The 18,570-nt window shown below is 28.9% G+C and overlaps 2 protein-coding genes across 4 annotated transcripts in view; both read right to left on the reverse strand.

Moving 5' to 3' along the window:
- Positions 1 to 18,570, reverse strand: part of LOC119687308 (embryonic polarity protein dorsal) — a 70,265-nt gene that overhangs the window by 11,467 nt on the left and 40,228 nt on the right. For 2 of the 3 annotated variants that reach the window (XM_038101585.1, XM_038101583.1), the window contains exon 3: positions 7,896 to 7,949. In XM_038101585.1, the coding sequence (XP_037957513.1) occupies positions 7,896 to 7,949 (54 nt within the window). Of the gene's footprint in view, positions 1 to 3,158; positions 3,237 to 7,895; positions 7,950 to 18,570 lie in introns of those variants that run through there. The other variant, XM_038101584.1, reaches the window with a different exon arrangement.
- On the reverse strand, positions 12,625 to 14,205 carry LOC119689834 (NF-kappa-B inhibitor cactus-like). Its single transcript, XM_038104751.1, has one exon. It carries the CDS (start codon positions 14,203 to 14,205, stop codon positions 12,625 to 12,627), a length of 1,581 nt encoding a protein of 526 aa, XP_037960679.1.

Here is an 18,570-nt window from a genome sequence, read left to right on the forward strand (position 1 = left end):
ATCCAAGCAGCATTAATCTCCACATTCTATAATATACTGCATTGCAGAACCTGTTATCTGAATATAGGGCTCTTTCATCAGAAAAACACAAATTAGGTGACATAACGAGCCATTAATGCCAGAAATTAACACTGCACTCTTCTATAATACATTCACAAGATTATATCCTTTATAACCTTTATATCCTTTCTAATAACTAAGTTTGCCTAACAGAAAGAGAAAGATTTATCAAGCTCCCACCTATTGTACGGATATAATCTTAACGAAAGCTGCTGTATAATTCTTATATATACTTTTTCGAGAACTTAGAAGAACTGAAAAGGCCTGATATTGAAAGCCTCAAACATTCTAAGTGAAAATAAATAACAGATACTTTTTTAATCAAGACAGTATACACGTATCTTAGAAACATATATAAAAACAACAGCCATAAGGCAGTGGCAGAGATATATACATAGCCTATGTGGAGTACGTCACTCGGCCTTAAACTTAAACATAGAGCTAAGTATAAACATTTAACACATTTGCTATTATCCATTCAATCAGTGTGAAGTACACTAAGCTGAGAATATGTCTGACATGCGAGTCTGATTCTATTTTAAAAGATAATCTTAACAAATAGTAATGTGTATAGCTAAACGCAGATAGTAGTAAAAATAGATTAATTACGCTTATTAATTATATCTGTTTTTATATATATTAGTTGAATTTTTATGTTGTATCATCTTTGAGACTAGAAGGCAGTTCCACAACAATGCCTTTTGATTACTTACTTACTTACTTAGTTGGCCATTACAGACGTGTGTCGTCCTTGGCCGCGTCGAGTAGCCTCCGCCAGTCAGCCCGATTAGTTGCCTTCTGACGCCAGTTGGTAGTACCGAGCGCCCCCAAATCGTTGGTCACCTGGTCCTTCCACCGAAGATGCGGACGTCCTCTACCGCGTTTTCCACCTGCGGGTACCGAATCAAATACCTTTCTAGCCGGAGCACTTTCTTCCATTCGCACGACATGACCAAGCCAGCGTAGCCGCTGAATTTTTATGCGCTTAACTATGTCAATGTCGCGGTATAGCTCATACAGCTCATCGTTCCATCTAATTCGATACTCGTCGCCAACGCGTAAGGGACCATAGATCTTCCGAAGAATTTTTCTCTCGAATGCTCCTAACGCCTTCTCATCACTGTTGGTAATTGTCCAAGCTTCTGCACCATACAGCAGGACAGGCATGATAAGGGATTTGTAGAGCGTGATTTTTGTTTGTCGAGAGAGGGCTTTATTTCTCAATTGCTTACTTAGCCCGAAGTAACATTTGTTGGCAAGAGTAATTCTTCGTTGAATCTCTAGGCTGACGTCATTTTTGGTGTTTAAGCTGGTTCCTAAATAAACAAAGTCTTTCACAACTTCGAACTTATAATTGCCTTTTGATTATTGGCCCCAATTTTGCCTTTTGATTATTGGCCCCAATTTGGCGACAGTTTTTCTAACAAAGATCATAACATTTTTGTGGGAGACCGATTGAAAAACTTTCTATCCTACGAGTATTATATAAAATTGTAGTGTGACTAACGCATTACTATAGTTTTTTTATAAGGGAACCTATCATATATTTGAAATATTTATAAGGAAACTCGAAAATGATAGTTTTCCCGTTCTGGTTCTCAAGATTTTAATAGTTTTTCGATAGTTTTTTTATAAGGAAAACTATTGCAAAATCGATTGTTTAGATATTTGGGAGGAATAACGAAGATAAAATTTATGCTTTTATTAGTTTAATCAAATTTACAACTTTCCTAAAGATTGTCTAATCTGAGTGAAAAGTGTATTAAATTCATTATATTATATAATTAAATTGACTAGTTCCCCCGATTATAACTAGAATCAGAGAAACTAGTCTTACACCTATGTTTAGGAATATTGACTTTGTAGGAATATTTTTCATTCACAGTATAACAGAAATGACATACTTTATAAGTGTTCTAAGAGCGTCTGTCACTGGTCTGTCACTGATAGAGTAAGTATATGCGCAGCAAACCTCGAACAGCTAAAGCAAGAAGTACTTAAGATGTTTATACGATCCAAGTGTATTTATCGGCTGGTAACTGAGCTAATTGCGACCATTTCGGATTCAATTGTTCAACTTTTGTAATTGAAAGGAATTTCGTTTTCAAAAATTGCGGTTTCTCCGGTGCCAGATGCGAAGTCCGACGTCATCAGAATTCAGTTTTTCAGTTTTTCAGTTTTTCTTCATTTAATATTTATTTTAGGAAATTATTTTAAAATTATTTTAAAATAATTTTGAAATTATTTTTGTTTAAAATACATTTTAACTTACTCGTATGTCGATTGTTTATAACGAAATTTACGTAAAACTATTTTCATTAATTTTTTTGCCTTCATTGTGGCTAAGACTTTTGGATTTAGTGTTCTCTTTTGTGGGTTGGTAAATGGACAGAAAATGTTCGAATTTTATTTTTAGGGCCGTAATTAACCCGGCGAATGATTGACTTATAGCACCAATTTTTTTATTATAATTTGCTTTGCTTTCTTTTATTGTTGGTTTTATTGTTAATTGCTTAATTGCTTAAATAATTAAATTTTTTTCTTGGACCTTCGATTTGTTTAAATGAAAGATTTTGTATGAAAGGCAATGAGAGAGAGATATTGCTGATAAGACTTATTGAAATTTTTTTAAATATTTTTGCAATAAATTAATTTATAATTACAATTTTCTTAATCGTTTTCGTTTTTTTTTGTTGTTTGATTTTTAATTAATTCAATTTAAATAATTGAAAATGAGAAAAGTTTATTAAATTTACTTCTGTTAAACATTTTAACATTTTATGTCAGACGTATTCTTAAGTCACTTTTTTATGTGATCCAATTTGTTTTAAAAAGTATCTTAACTGCTTATATACAATACAATAATATAATAGTAAACAATAAAATATATCATATTATTATTTAGTAAAAAATGAAAACAAACTTTTTATATAGATCAGTTAGAAAATTGTGGAGAAAAGAAAATGTTCAAAAATCTTTTGATGTTTAGAAGATCTAGATTTTATATATAGAACTTCTACGTATTTTTTTCTCATATATTATTTTATTTATTATTAATTTATTAAATAAGTTTTTTTTTTTTTTGAAGAACTTCTTACCTAAGCTGTAATTTGGTATATAATAAGGATCCCTCGGGATCTCCACTATATGGTTAATGTGTACAGAACGTTTTTTTACCATTATGTCTTCACTATTAAAGCATTAATAATTTAAATTCAATTAATAATTATGTTTCTTATATGTTTAAATTTTATATTAAACAATACTGAAAGAATTTTTGAATATTTTAAGTCTTAAAGTCGCTAACGTTAAGCTTTGTTCAGTTAAAAACTTTATACCACTAAACACTTGACATGCACTGTAAATTCCGATTTATTGGCGAGTGTTAGGTCCACATATAAATATATTATTATTTAATACTTGTGTATTATGAGATATTAAATTTCGATGCTTTCAAGTGATTGTCTATTTAATTGGCTGACTTTTTAATACTTTGAAGTATGTTTAATTATTGTTAGTTTAGTATATTATTATTTTTTATAGTTGTTAGCATTTTTGATATATTTTTATTAATTTTATTTTTATTGAAGGCACTTAGTCATATTTATATCAGACAATTCCATAAAAATATCTTCCCAACAATGTTTATTTTCACGTTTTTAATATATTTTGTTTCGAACTGAGCTATAGTAATCCGATATTGCATGGGCACTTTCCCAAGTGTCTTTGTTTATATTATTTTTAGGTTCACAATTTTTAATTAATTTCAAAATTTCAGTCGGAAATTAAGTGCGAAATTAATATGAAAATTTCTTGAGTTCATTCTTCTTGTTTGCTCTTCGACACTAACTAACGCTGAAGCCTCTAAGCAAGCTCAATTTATGTTGCCTACCATATATATTATATACATATATGTTTGCTTTAATTTAAATATTTATTATTATTGTCAAAATATATATTTTTTATTTTCATTTAAAATGATAACGCGAATTAATGTTTCATATTGCCAAGCATCATTTCTGGACCTATCTAATGTTGAGTTCAAGCGATAACAGCGACTTTAGGACTGAAGTGATTTAACAGTATTTAACTTCTGTGGCACTTTCTTATATTCAAAAACTCTCTGAGTTGTAGCCCTCACATCATTAGAACTGCAAGTAGTAAAACACGTTTAACAGTTGTTTGAAATTATAAATAATTGTGTTGTATTACATACTTTTTTTATTAATTTTCAAATTTTTTTTAATTTTTTTTAATTTTTTTTTTCATCAGACGTAAAGTAATAAGTTGCGGTTATCTATATTTTATATATAAATTTCTGCCTGAGCAGCTGCTACTTTCTGCTACTTTACTACGAATGTTAATTTTTTTCTCGGGTTTGAGTGTGAAAAAAATCAAAAATGGAAAAACCCAGATTAGTTGAATGAATCAAAGTTGTCCAGTCCAGCAGCAAATTAAAATTCTAAATGGATGAGAGCGTTGGGGGCAGGGCTCGGGGCAATGTATGTGACGTAGTGGGTTGTGGGGAATTCCAGATCTTAAAAATTAGTGGGTTTTTTTCTACAATTTCTCCCAGCCAAGCGTTTCAAGTTTTGATATTTGTTCTCAGAGTTAATAATATGCAATAATTATCATAAAATTAATGTTCGCATTGAATCATTTAATTAGGGATTGGAATTAGAAATGCTGTGCTTCTCAAATTAACAATAAGAAAAGTAATGTTTGATATTTTTATTTTTTATTTACACAAATTTATGAGTGATCATTACAAGTTTTTATATACATTTTTTAACAAATCAAATCTTAATTTTTAAAATGATAAATTTGAAAATAATAAATACAAAAATAATTTCTTTTAAATTTGCAATTTTTTTCTTAAAAAATCTAGAAATTATAGACATATACATATTAAAGATAATGACAATGGCGGAACGTTATTTCTTATTATAAGAAGTTATAAGATGTTTAAATTCATATTTTTAAAAATAATTATAATATGTTATATCAGTATTATTTATCTTAAGAATTAGTTTTATGGAAGGATATTGGGTTTTTTATTTACTGTATTTTTATATTAGTTTAATTTTTTTTCCGAGAAAAACAATCCAATTAATCGACTTATCAGTTTATTGCTGAAGTCAACTTTACCAATATTCTCTTTTTACATAGCCGACTTCTAATGTAATTCCTTGAAATACCTTGGTTTAATTTAAAACTCGATATAGATTTAACACGTTCTTAGAAAACATAATTTACTTGGGAGCATAGAAGTTAGTCATTTATTTGTGAAACGTGAATATAATGATCTATTTCTAAAATTATCAGTAATAATGCTAAATGTAAAATATCAATCTGGTGAAACGATTTCGGAAGCCGATTTTCACCAAAACAAACCTGATGTTGTTTTTTTTCATGGGATACCAGGGGAATCGTTTTGTTTTTGTCTTTTGCGACAATATCATAGTTTAATGTAAAGTGTGCTGTTATTAACTGAGCAAATATTTAAATATTTATTTAAACAAAATATTTAATTAAACACAAAAAAAGCTGAAGTGCTTTATAATTAGGGTTTACTGGTCATCAAAATTATGCTCGAGCTCATATAAAATTTATATTCGGTCTGTATTCGGCAAGTGAGGAAGATTTTTGGAAGGTTTGGTTTGTAGTCGATATTAGCTATGCCCCTACACCAGAGATCGACATGAATGCATGCAATAGCTAGAATGAAAAGAAACTGCCCTAAGCCTTTTCAAATAGCAGCGAATAATATTCACTGTTACCTTGCAAACTATATATTATTTGCTGCTAGATACAATGATTAATCAGGATATTATCAGCGTTGAATATCAGTATTCATTAAGATATTTTGAGATTGCCAAATATTAGCAAATTAATAAAATTCTTTAAACAAATCACTTGTCACGGTCATTGATAGCTGAGATAGCTCACAGTTGTCCATGGGTATTTACAAGAATTATGTGCGAACATAATGACCTAATAAAGTCAAATACGACTTTAGGTCAGTTGCTTAATGAACGCTGACTCTAAGTATCAAATTTGGCAGGGCACGAGTTCAAACCCTGGTACTTGTTGTCTCCAAAAATTATTTACGAATAATTAAATACAAGAATTTTTTCCAAGACCACTGATAATGGGTATTTAGTAATACTCGAAACAGCTGTATGGTCAGTCAAAAATTGAATTAATTAAAATAGTATAAAATGAATTTTTGTTGTTGTAGTTCACTACTGTTCGAAAACCTCTGTATAGAATATTTTAATGTTAATTAAAATTTTATTTTTATTTTGTATTTTATTTATTTATATATTACAATTTTACGTAGTTGAAGAAAAAAGAGTTTTAGTTATAATTAAGTTGTCCAATTCCGTCGGTTAATCATACTAACGCTTTGTCTTTCAAGAGCTCAGGCATGCTTCGTGGTAGCATTGGAACAGAATATTGCAATATTTTAAGTGTTGCAAAGAGATATGACCCTTCATCTAGCTCTTAACATCAAAAAAATGTTAAAAACGTAACTTGAAAAACTTTTTATACTCGTTTATATAAACCTCGTAATAGTGTGTAGTAGAGAGAAGGTTGAGCTAGAACCAGCCAGAGACATTTATAAAGACAAGAATCTGGTCAATGCTAATACAAGAGATCTGGCCAAACCTGGAAATAGACACATCAGGTGTTCTAGTGTCCTTTCTTCGAGAGCTTGTAAACACGTATTACCGGAGATACCACAAAATAGGCCAAGTTTAACGCTTTATATTATATTCATCAAAAATAACTCTTACATGCTTATTTTATTTTTTATTTTAAAATGCACAAATAACTATTATTTTTGCCTTATAAATATAAAAATAAAAAATAACTCTTATTTTTGAAAATAAAATGTAAGTCACACTCGCCTGCCGAATATTTTTAAAACCGAGAATATAAAATGAATTTTTCATACAAGGTAGTTGTTTTTGTAATTTCATACAAAACTGTATTTAAGGATTAAATTTAAAGCAAATTTAATTATAATTTTTTGAGTTTTATTTTAAAATGCGTAGGTTAATAGTTATACGGTGAATTTTAATATTTTTAATGACAATTGTTACGGTCCCTGGTTTTATGTAAGTTTTTTTTAATAATTTATTATTTTAATGACCAAATAAAATTTTTTGAAAAATTTTTATTTGTTTTTAAAAGATTTTATTTTAAACGGTATTTCGACTATAAACTATAGTCATCATCAGAATATTTGACTAAAATATTGTTATATGGTATTAAAATTTTATAGTACCTTGATGATGACTATAGATTATATTCGAAATATCGGTTAGAATAAAATCTTTTAAAAACAAAAAAAATTTTTTTAATTTTTTTCTTCTTCATAGATTTGTAAAGGAACGGCTCACGCCCCCCGTGACGATCTGCCACGCCAGTCTTACGTTAAATGCGCCCCTGATTATTAGTTTATTATTAGTAAAAGTGCTTCAACATAAACAAATTTTAACATTTATAATACATACATAAATAAATCAAAAATTTTTTGATAAGTATTTCGTTTTAACCTGTAAGATATCTTGTAGTTTAAACATTAGCTATCAAAGTTCGTATTCTTTTGTCTAATTTTGATAAGCGATAATCTCAACTATAGATTATGAAATACTTTAGCATGAATTGAACTTTCTTCTCTCCTACCTTTTTAACAACAATTTCAATTGTTAATTACAATTGTTAATAAAATATTATTTTGAATCAATAATAAAGTGAAGTTGGTTTGGTTAGTGTGATTAAGTCACTTATTTACAGTACAGAATATTGTACAGAATAATACTTACTAATATCACTTAATCCAACATTGTCGTCGTCACTTTCCATGCGCGAAATGTTATCTGTAAAATAGAGAAGAAAAAAAAACACATAAAAAACAATTATTAAATAAATAGAATTTATAAAAACGCTATTAATTAACAGCACTTAACTGAGTTTAGTGAGAACATAAATCTTACCACTACATAGACTATACTACACTATAGACTATAGACTATTGTATTGAACTGCTAATCTGATCAGTGCAAATTCAATAAAAAATCTAATATAAATCGGCGACGACTATCGCATATGCAATTAATTTTGATTATTTTCTGTTGAATGCAATTTTTGCATTTTTAATAATACATAAGTTCTAGGAATTGAGTTGCAAATAATTTTCTATAAATTGTAAAAATTTAAATAATAAATAATATATATATAAAATGTTATGTGTGCAACTACAATAACAACTAATAAATAAATATTAAAAAATTTTGTAGAAATATATAAATTTAACAGAATTTTAGCAAAATTCGAAGAAAATTCGAGCGTTTAAAGTGCAACAGACGTTTTGTGGTTTAGTTATTAAATGTATTTATCAAATACCATATATAAATATATATATAAATATATAATATATATTATTGTGAGTTGCATTATTAGGCTGCTTCAATAATTTGAATTCAACTTTTTGTGGGCGGTATGACATACGTATCAAAATTTATCGATGACTGGCTTTTCTGTAGAATCCAAGATGAAATGGATCTACCATTAAAGATAAAAGTTAGTTTCTGATAATATTTTACAATATTATCATACATAGACACAAAAATTTAAAAAAATAGCGAATTTGCCGAAATACGTATAGAAATACACTCAAAGTTAAAGCTCGAAATAAAAGCTTATATTCTCAATTATCGCTGGAAAATAAATTACTTTTATATGAAGTCATCATAAAAAGTGAAAATCATGATCATGTCATGGACGAACATGGTCGAAGTTTAGAGCTAAATTCCCAAGTCAAATATACACTTCATTGGATTTTTGCAAACAAGAGTTCTTTGGATCTGAACCAACGAGTCTGGATAGATGATGAATACCCTATTGGTACGGAGATATGGTATACGTTAACAAATTATCGGTATGGAGATATGGTATACGTTAACAAATGGCTTTTTGTTAATTTTACAGGATTTAAGAAAATAAATAAATTAATATTAATGGCCTTTTAAAAAAATATTTTTTACCATATTATTATTATTATCATATTATTATTATTAATATCAAATTATTATTATTTTTTTTATAAGTTAATTTCAAAAAAAATTAGCAATATATAATACTAATCATGTACTACATAATGATTACATAGACACATGGCAAGTCGCTTTCACTGATCTGGATATTATATATAATACTAATATTATATATTGTTCACCCATTTTAGATTTTAAATAAAATTCTATTATTTTGTAAGTAATGTATGAATTTCTTTGAACCAATAAAAAAAAATAAGTAATATGTAATAATAACATGTTGTAATATGTAATGAAGTAATACTGGCCAATAAAAAGAAAGTACATATGGACTTAAAAATTAAGAAGAATTACTTCCACAAGGCCACTACTCATGGATATTTGATAACACTTGAAATAGTTCTATGTTTAAGTTTTTCTCACAGAGATATCCAACGTTGGTTAGGAATATACTGCGCTTCCTTTATAAGCGCTTTAAAATGGAGGATACATATTAAATTGTGGTAACACAATAACCCTGTACGGTCTAAGTGAGTTAGTTAACCAGACCGACTGCCAAATTAATCTGATCTAACGTGCTGTTCGTATTATTCTATTTTAAAAATAGTTTCTTCTCTCATATTTAATTTTAAATAAAATCTAATTTAGGATTTCTTCTTAGGTTCCCCGAAAGTGTCCTGAAGAAGACTTCCAACAACGTTTTGGACAATGAAACAAACGCATGGGGCGTTGTATTGACAAAGCAGGGGTTTCCATTGGCGGCGATATAAATTAAATGTAATAATTATTAATTAATATAATCTCGTTATTTTATACCAACATCCTGTGTTTATTTTTAAACATTTTTAAGATAAACATCATTTTACATCATTTTATTGTGCTCAATGCTCTCTCTTTGGTATTTTTTATATATCATATTTTATTATTATTTTATGAAAGAACAAAAATGGTGTTTTTTAGTTTACAAATAACATTTCATGTATTTTATCTTAAGAGTACGCGTTATATAGGAACATAATTAAATATTGTACAACAGGTGGTATGAGTAACTTTTTCATTGGCTGCTGGCTTTATGGTTTTAACAAATTATTTTAATTGCTTTCGAATTTTTCAAAGCAAATCTAAAAAAGTAAGACTTCTTTATCTTTAATTTATGTGGCTTTCCATTTTATGATTTTTGTTTTTAATATCTAAAGAAAAATGGTTTAAAAATTGTTTAATATTTAATTTCAACTATTTTCTTAGTAAATATTAGTGCACTTAATTTTCCAAACAACTGAATTTCGGAAAATATATCTTTTTGGCTTATTTCTAATTGTTGTTTATTATCTCTGGTAAACACTAAACACTGAAGTATTCAAAATAATTTTATGAATGAGTGATTCCCAATGATTCACGCATTAAGACATTCGGGAAGATTACTTAACCTTCAATGAAAGTGCTGCTATTTAATCTTTTCCTTTGTGCGTCTAGCTTCCGCTTCTTCAGTACAACTTATATGTACTTAGATTTCAGTTCAAATAAAAGAAAAAAAAACGCACACCAAATAATTTTCAGATCTTGAGGAACTTTAATAAATAAATAAATAAATATCAAAAAAAAAAATAAAAATAAACGAAAAAAGAAAAAAGAAAAAGGAAGAAATGTATCTAACAGATACAAAAACTTTTGCAATTTTGTGAAAATAGATTTTAATGATTTTTATTTAATTTTCTCTGCTTCTGATTTTTATATTGAAAAGTGAATAAGAAGTGAAAGAAATAAGTATTAATGCTTTTTTGTATATTGAAGAGCTTATAATTACTGCAATTTATTATTTAAAAAGTTGTTATCGGTATTTTATTGACTGTATGATTTTGCGGTGGATTTTCTATAGAAAGATGACTTTATATTTGCGGTTTTGATACAGAAAATATTTTTATTTTAAAGAAATCGAAATTTTTTTTAATGAATTCAGTTTTTTAATGCCCAGAACACAGTTTTTCTTTGCATTTATAACTAATAATAAAAAAACGATTGCTTTGATTAAAATGCACGCTGACACCAAGAAAGAAGTCTTTCTCCACTTTTCTTCATTTTTCAACGATTTTAGGATAATTTGAGCTAACTGCGATCAAATATAAAACCTATTTCCTTCCTAAATATCTGAATTTGTAGTTAAACGTTTAAAGGAAAATTGTCTTTTTTTAAGAAAAATCACTTATATGTCTTCGGCATACTTACTATAAATGAATAAATAGACATTTTTGACCTATAAGTTCCCCTCTGTTTTTGGAATACACTTTTTCTAACAATATTCTTTGAAATCTGTAATTTCTTTGTTGAAGTGACGCCTTTACACCGAATCACTCTAACGCTAAAATGATAGATCGTTGCGGTGCCATGGATTTAAATATTAATCCATTTTTTCTAACCATTATATAAATAAAAATATTTAAGAGTTTAAAAGAATAACTATTAGTGCTCTTAGTGCTAACCTACGTGGATTTAATAAAATAAATAACGAATGTTTTTATTGCTTTAAAAACTTTGTAATATTTTAATTATATTTCCGCATAAGGCAATTAAGTAAATTGTAAAAAATTTGAAAAATGCAACTGGTTTATACGTTTTACGTAGGTAAAAGCAGGTAAGTTCATGTACAAGGATTGTTCGAATCACATCCTGTTACTCACACTCGACATTGTCCTTTTCCTTATGAAATCGCAACGACGTTGTGCTGCACAGATAATGAACATAGAAGGGCAGGGAGCTTTCCGTAATAAGAAATAATATAAAATGTAAATTGGATGTAATGAGGATAACAGACATGCAGTTCACTATAGGAGGTCAGGACAATATTTGTGCAATTCAAATATATTGTAGTAACTTGGAGTAGCTATCCTTGCACACACACACACACACACACACCCACACACGCTTCTTCATTTAATCTAATTCGATTATACAAGTATAGGAATGAAGAGTAGGGGAAATTAAGTAAAAATTATTTAATTATCATTGTTAAATAAAAAACAAATAAATATGTTTTTAATTTTATTCAAAATGTTTTCGATCATTCAGCGGAAAAATACGGAAAAGATTATTTGATCTAAAAAGTGAATAAAATCGTCATGATCTCAGGATCATGATGATACCAAAGATGGTATATGTTGTAGTTCTTTAATAATATTTTAATAAAAATAAAATGCTTTTCTTTTCAAAGCATTAAGTATTATAATTGAAAGTATTATGGATAAAAACAGAAAGTCCTGAAATTCAATTAAAAGTATTTATTTAGTTTTTTTTTTAAATGTGAAAAACTCTTATAATTTTTAAAAGCATTTATATATTGATGTAAATTTAAAGATATTTTAACACTTCGATATTTGCATTTTAAGTCATAATAGATATCTGCACTTATATTCAGACATATAGCATATTTATTGTTGTTTTAATCATTCCATATTTATCATTCCATATTAGAATTTCAAGCTCTTCATATTATTTTATTGTGGTTTTAATCTCTGTCAGGTGGCGGTATAGGTTGAGCACCACGTTTTACTAAGATGTTTTGCCATTGAGAGTACTGTAGTACACCAGCCAATTGATATGCTGTTAAACCTGCATAAGTGGGTGTTTCTATGTTGAGCTTTTGGCACTCATCAAATAGAAAATTGGCTAATGCTTTATTGCGAGATTCAGTAGCCATATGGAGTGGAGTGTATCCTGCTTTTCTTTCTCTGGCATTGATATCAGCACCATAACAAACCAAGATCCTTAATATATCAATATGTTCAGCTAGTGCTGCTAAATGGACACATCTCTTACCGTCATAGTTACTAATTTCCAGATCAGATGGCAAACGAACATAGTTGAAAGAAGAGACAGTTTCCTCATCGGAGCTGCGATCAAATAAATAATGTGCTTGATCTATTTCGGATGTGCTTATTGGTACAGTCAGTGCACGAACACATTGCTCCTCGCCAATAATGCAAGCGATATGCAATGCTGTATTACCACGCTTATCACGTAGAGTTGGCTCAGCTCCTGCTATCAGCAACAGGCGTAAAATTTTTGTCTCTTCTGCGATGGCAGCACAATGTAATGGTGTCAGTGCAGCATCATTTTGTATATTAAATAGGCACGGATGTGGCGCCATACGTATGAGAGTAGCCACAACTTTGACATAACCATAACGGCATGCCAAATGCAATATTGTGTCGCCATTATTGTCTTGTTGATAGAATTGTTCCCATGCATCTGAAGGTAGTAAACCGGATGTTGGGGATGTTATAACAGAACCAGTTTCTCCAATCACTTCTTGCTGTTGGTCATTAGTGGTTGAGTTTTGATTGTTATTGCCAGTTGTAGTTGTCGGTGTTGACCGTTTAAAAGCGGCCGCTAGTCTACTCTGGATCGCATTCAAATTTTTCACATTTTCAAATATCAGTTTTTTTGGTTGTGGCTGTTGCTGTTGTTGTTGTGGATGTGTTGTTGTTTTTGTATCCAGATTGAGATTATTCAACATTTTCGACATTTCATCATTAATATTCTGTTTAGGGATTATTTGACCAGCTGCTGTTGTTGTGAGGCTCTTGTTGTCAACGTTGGATGCAGAGGATATTGTAACAGCAACTGTAGGGTTTGAGTGTTCGCGCTGAATTTCTTCTTGCTGTTCACTTAATTCATGGTGATCTTGATTAATCGAGACTTCATTATCATCTCCGACAATACAGCCTGAGTCGACCACAACTTTTTCCAATTCTTTGTCTTCAGTTGGATGATAATCTTGTTTTTGGTCATATTGCTCCAGAACATCGTCACTACTGTTACCAACAGCTCCTTCACTCTCGTCAATTGTTGTCAGTATTTGTCCAGAGATAAAACCAGAATCACCCGATTCTGATACTTCAGCATTGGCAATTTGTAACTTTCTCATCTTTTTGCAAGAGGCTTCTTTTTCCTCTAAACCTGTGGGTTTTATTGATCCTTTCCTTTGATTTTGTTGTTGTTGAGTGACATCAGAAGCTACCTCATTAGAACTATTATCTTCTACATTTGCTTTCTTTCTGTTATCACAACTTGTTTTTGTTGACATTCTGTTAATGTTTTCAATTTTTGAATTCTGTTTTATTTTTGAAAGTAATTGATTAAACAATTTTTAGTAACAGATTTTGGGATTTTATTTCAGAAACAACTTTTGTTGTTAATAATTAGTTTGTTTAATTTAATGAACGTTTGTTACTCTATGTGGAAGTGTTAACAATATATTAACTTGATACACACTCTTTGACTGTTTTTGAGATATTGATACAAATTCCTTCTATTCACTCTATTTATACTATTCGAATAACATACTAAGACACAAAACTTCTTAAAAGAGAGTTAATGAAATTTTCATAATTTGGGATAAAACTAAAGTCTCATATTAGTGGACATGTGGTATCAATATTGAACAAGGAAGGTTATCTGCTACACTTTCGTAGAATTTAGAAAGGTTAACGCAACCGTAATCAGGGTTTTCCGCACACTCGTCTTATGCGAGCATTTTGCCTGTGTGCGAGTTGAACTAAATTGACCGCACTAAATAAAATTCCCCAGGGATTTTTCGATGCTGCTTTTACATATTAAGTCGCATATTCATGGAAATGTGGAAGTTGATTTTTGATAATTAGAATCAGTAAAATTTTAACTTTACGAGGTCAATAAAAAGAGATTTCACTATTAACAGTTTGGAATCACCTGGATAAATGTTTTTCTGCTAAATATAATACATATGTTTATATTATTAAATTAAATTTATAATGCATCGCTGGTGGATTGATGGCAATATTTAAGATGGTTAAAGGACATAAGGTTATGCAAAATGAGTGCTAATAATCGAATTTAGATTTCTGATTGAGGTTGAGATGTTTAGTGAGATGGTTAGTTCACTGGTTAATTGCTATAAAATAGGTTTTGTATGCGATAAGAATAGTTGTGTTATCAGCAATCGTGAAATTGGGGAGTTATTAAGCTAGGTGGTGTATTCAGATGTTCTATATAAAAATATTTTTTGACTTTGAACTTTATACGCACACATTTTATTGCAACTGTGACTATATAAGTATATGTTATTTATTAAGCTGAAGATGAAGATATTTAAATTTATATGCTGAAAACGGAAAGCTAATAATAAATGTATTTTTAATTTTATTATTATAGATCCTGTAAGTACATTAATATAGCTTCTTCGTTGCCCAATTACAATAATTTAATTGAAGTAAATATATTATATATATGAAATATAAATAATCATTATTTATTATTATAAACCCTAAGAGATAATATATCTATCTAATGAGCATTCGCCCTATAATATTTCTTTCTAGAAAATACTCGTATATGAATTGCTCTAGCACTTGTACTGAAAGTTAAAGTTAAATATAATCGTAATTCTATTGAATTATTTTCTTTTCGTTTTCTTCTTTCTTTCAATATAAAAATAATATAAATTAAAAAAAACATACTACACAAATATTTGTGTTAAGAAATTGTAAATATTATTACAAGAAATTCTTTCAAATTGAGTTTATAAATTTGGCGAAGAAGATAAGTTATATGGAAAAAATAGACAAAAAAATAGACGAAAAAAAGTCTATTACGAATTTTTGCATCTGTTTCATTTCGATTATTTCATTTGTAATCAAAAATCCATTAATAAATTCTACACCTTAACCTTTTTTGTTATTCTAATTGTTGTAATTATTATTGTTGGTGCTATTGTTACTTAACGCAATATACGAGTATGTAATAGAAAAAATAGATAGACGAGGAAAATATTTTTAGTTTTTCATTTTCTGCCAGCAAACTTCCTGAATATCATTCTGAAAAGGTGGCAAGGCAAGGCAAACAAAATTTTATTTACTCAAACAAAATGGTTTTTTTTTCGCTGTTTAAGTTTAAATACAAATCAAAGCAACAACACAGAAATAAAAAAAAATTCTTTTTGTAGTTAAAAAGATAGACTTTTTCTTTATAAATTAAAAAATATTCGAAACAAAAACTCACTTTACGAAATCTAAACAATTTGTTCGCACCTTTGATCAACGCCGTTCCCATTGAACTGCACGTTTTCATCCTGGGCACAAAATGTTAGGAATGTGCAAATGTGATTTTAATTGTTTTTAATTAAATTTTAATGGGAACATAGACAAAATGGGTGAGGAGGCGATGTAATGTGGGCGTGCGTGTTGAACAGTTGCCGAATAGCACAATTTCCATACTCATACATTACAAGGAAGGAAGACAAATGTTTTCGACTATTCACTGTAGTGTATTAGTTGCTGAACAACTGAATATACAGTCAATTGTATTAGTACAGTGAAAGCTCTCTTATGTGGATGTAGATGGACACACCAATCTATTTATCCGATTAAGAAAACTGTTCGTTTAAAATACCGTACTATGTAAGCGAAACAAAAAATATATCTGATAAGACTAGGACTTATTAATTTAACCCACTCATACTTATTTAATAGATCACCGTCACCCTCTTGTCCGTTCTGCAGCATTCCATACTCAATATAACACATTCTAATCAACTGACACAGAAACATAATATTCGGAAACAAAAACCCGATTAACCTATTAGTTCTCAAAAAAACTCTCAAAAACTAATATTCTGCTGATGGGTATCTTCAATCAGTTGTTTATACTATCAACTATAAAAATATATACCTTAATTTTGTCTTTAATCCACTCCTCCCCATCTCCCCTCCCACCTTCTCCAAAAAAAGTTAAAAAAAACAAAATCAGCCACTCAATCCCTAACCATGCTTTCATCCCATCTGCTAACTATAATATTATATTACTTTTGTGTAGGAAACAAATAAAGATTCAAATAAATCTTCCAATTAGTTCACACGATAATCTCATCGAGAGATCTAGTGTGCCCACCTCATAGACTTCGAATAGTTTTGAGGATTTGGCATTACGACCGAGAGATCCACTATGCCCTCTTAACGGAGACATACAATTTATGAAACACCAAAGGGATGTTCTAAGTTTTTTAAGATAGAAAATTAATAATACAAATATGTAAGAAATAAAATGAAATTTCAGAAAATGTATACCATATATAAACACGACAAAAATATTCAATAATAATTATAACACTAGTAATAATTATATTACTAACATACTAAAATATTTTCATAGGTTTGTAAAATTATGAACACTATAATAAAAATAAAACTATACTCTTAAATTTAATCGATATAAATAATATTCAAGAAATTTTATATGGAAAAAAACCCAGTCATAAATAGGGGTTTCCTTAGCATCTCAAAAGCGGTTTATCTATTAAGTTGAAGCAACGTGTCAATCACAGGTCATAAAATATCCTTCATTTTAATATTTAATATGTGTTGGCATTTGTTTGGAAAATTTTTGATTATTTTTTGGAAAAATTTATTTAGTCCAAATATCTTTGGGAATTTGTTTGCTTGTTTTATATATATATAGGTATACATAAAACTATCTTCTTATTACGTTGTAAGCATTTTTTTGTAAAGAAAATTACAATATAAAACGCACCCGCTTTTTATAATCGGGATACAAAATAATCTACCTACAAATCACACCCACAAATTCCGTTTCGGAAAAGGCATAGATAGATACCTTTAGAGATCAAATGTAAGAAAACGGTGTGTGATAGATGAAGATGTTTTTTCGCAAAAAGTGTCCTTAAGATAATAGGACATACTAAAAATATAATATGAAAATAACAATCGTTATTATTATTTACAAAAAAAAAAAATAATTTCACACGGATTTTTAATTTTATGACAATTTAATACCCAATGCGTCTTGAAATCTAAACAATCGAAACACTCATAAATATATTAATACTTTGATGATCCACAAGATGATCGAAGATATTTCACAAAACACCATAATCACGTACAGGATTTTATTTCTATTCTATAATACGGGTCTTTTATGTATTTCTTTACAAGAAAGTATCTTGCTACGGGTCTGTCATAAGATGACACAACATGTCATACATATAATGTTTAATGAGAAAAGCAAAGATCACTGATCGTATAATTTTCAGAATTGTCAGAATCAAAATTTTCAGAATATCATGCGAAATAACTTTATGGAATTTTATTTATAAGAGTCTTAGACACTAGAGCTTACACTAGACACTAGAGACCCATTTTGTGTAGCAGAAGGAACGGATTTTAATGGGTGTTCTTTCTTTACTGTCTATCAGGTTGTTCAACTTTAGAAGCAAAATATCTATTAAACTATATGAGCTTGATGCTGGAAACTATGTGAGATGTAAGGGTATCCACTAATTAGTTAAGAAAGCGAATAAACTATTTAACCCATCACTCTTTATGTTTCATGCAAAATATAAAATATTAAACAAAACAACAAAGAACGACGTTGAATAAAATAATTGGCGAATAAAAGT

Source organism: Teleopsis dalmanni, chromosome X (assembly GCF_002237135.1).
Source record: "Teleopsis dalmanni isolate 2A chromosome X, ASM223713v2, whole genome shotgun sequence".
In the NCBI taxonomy this organism is placed as follows: domain Eukaryota; kingdom Metazoa; phylum Arthropoda; class Insecta; order Diptera; family Diopsidae; genus Teleopsis; species Teleopsis dalmanni.

What these genes read in the sequence shown, in the direction of transcription:
- LOC119689834 (XM_038104751.1), bottom strand. Translation starts at nt 14,205, where the DNA reads ATGTCAACAAAAACAAGTTGTGATAACAGAAAGAAAGCAAATGTAGAA.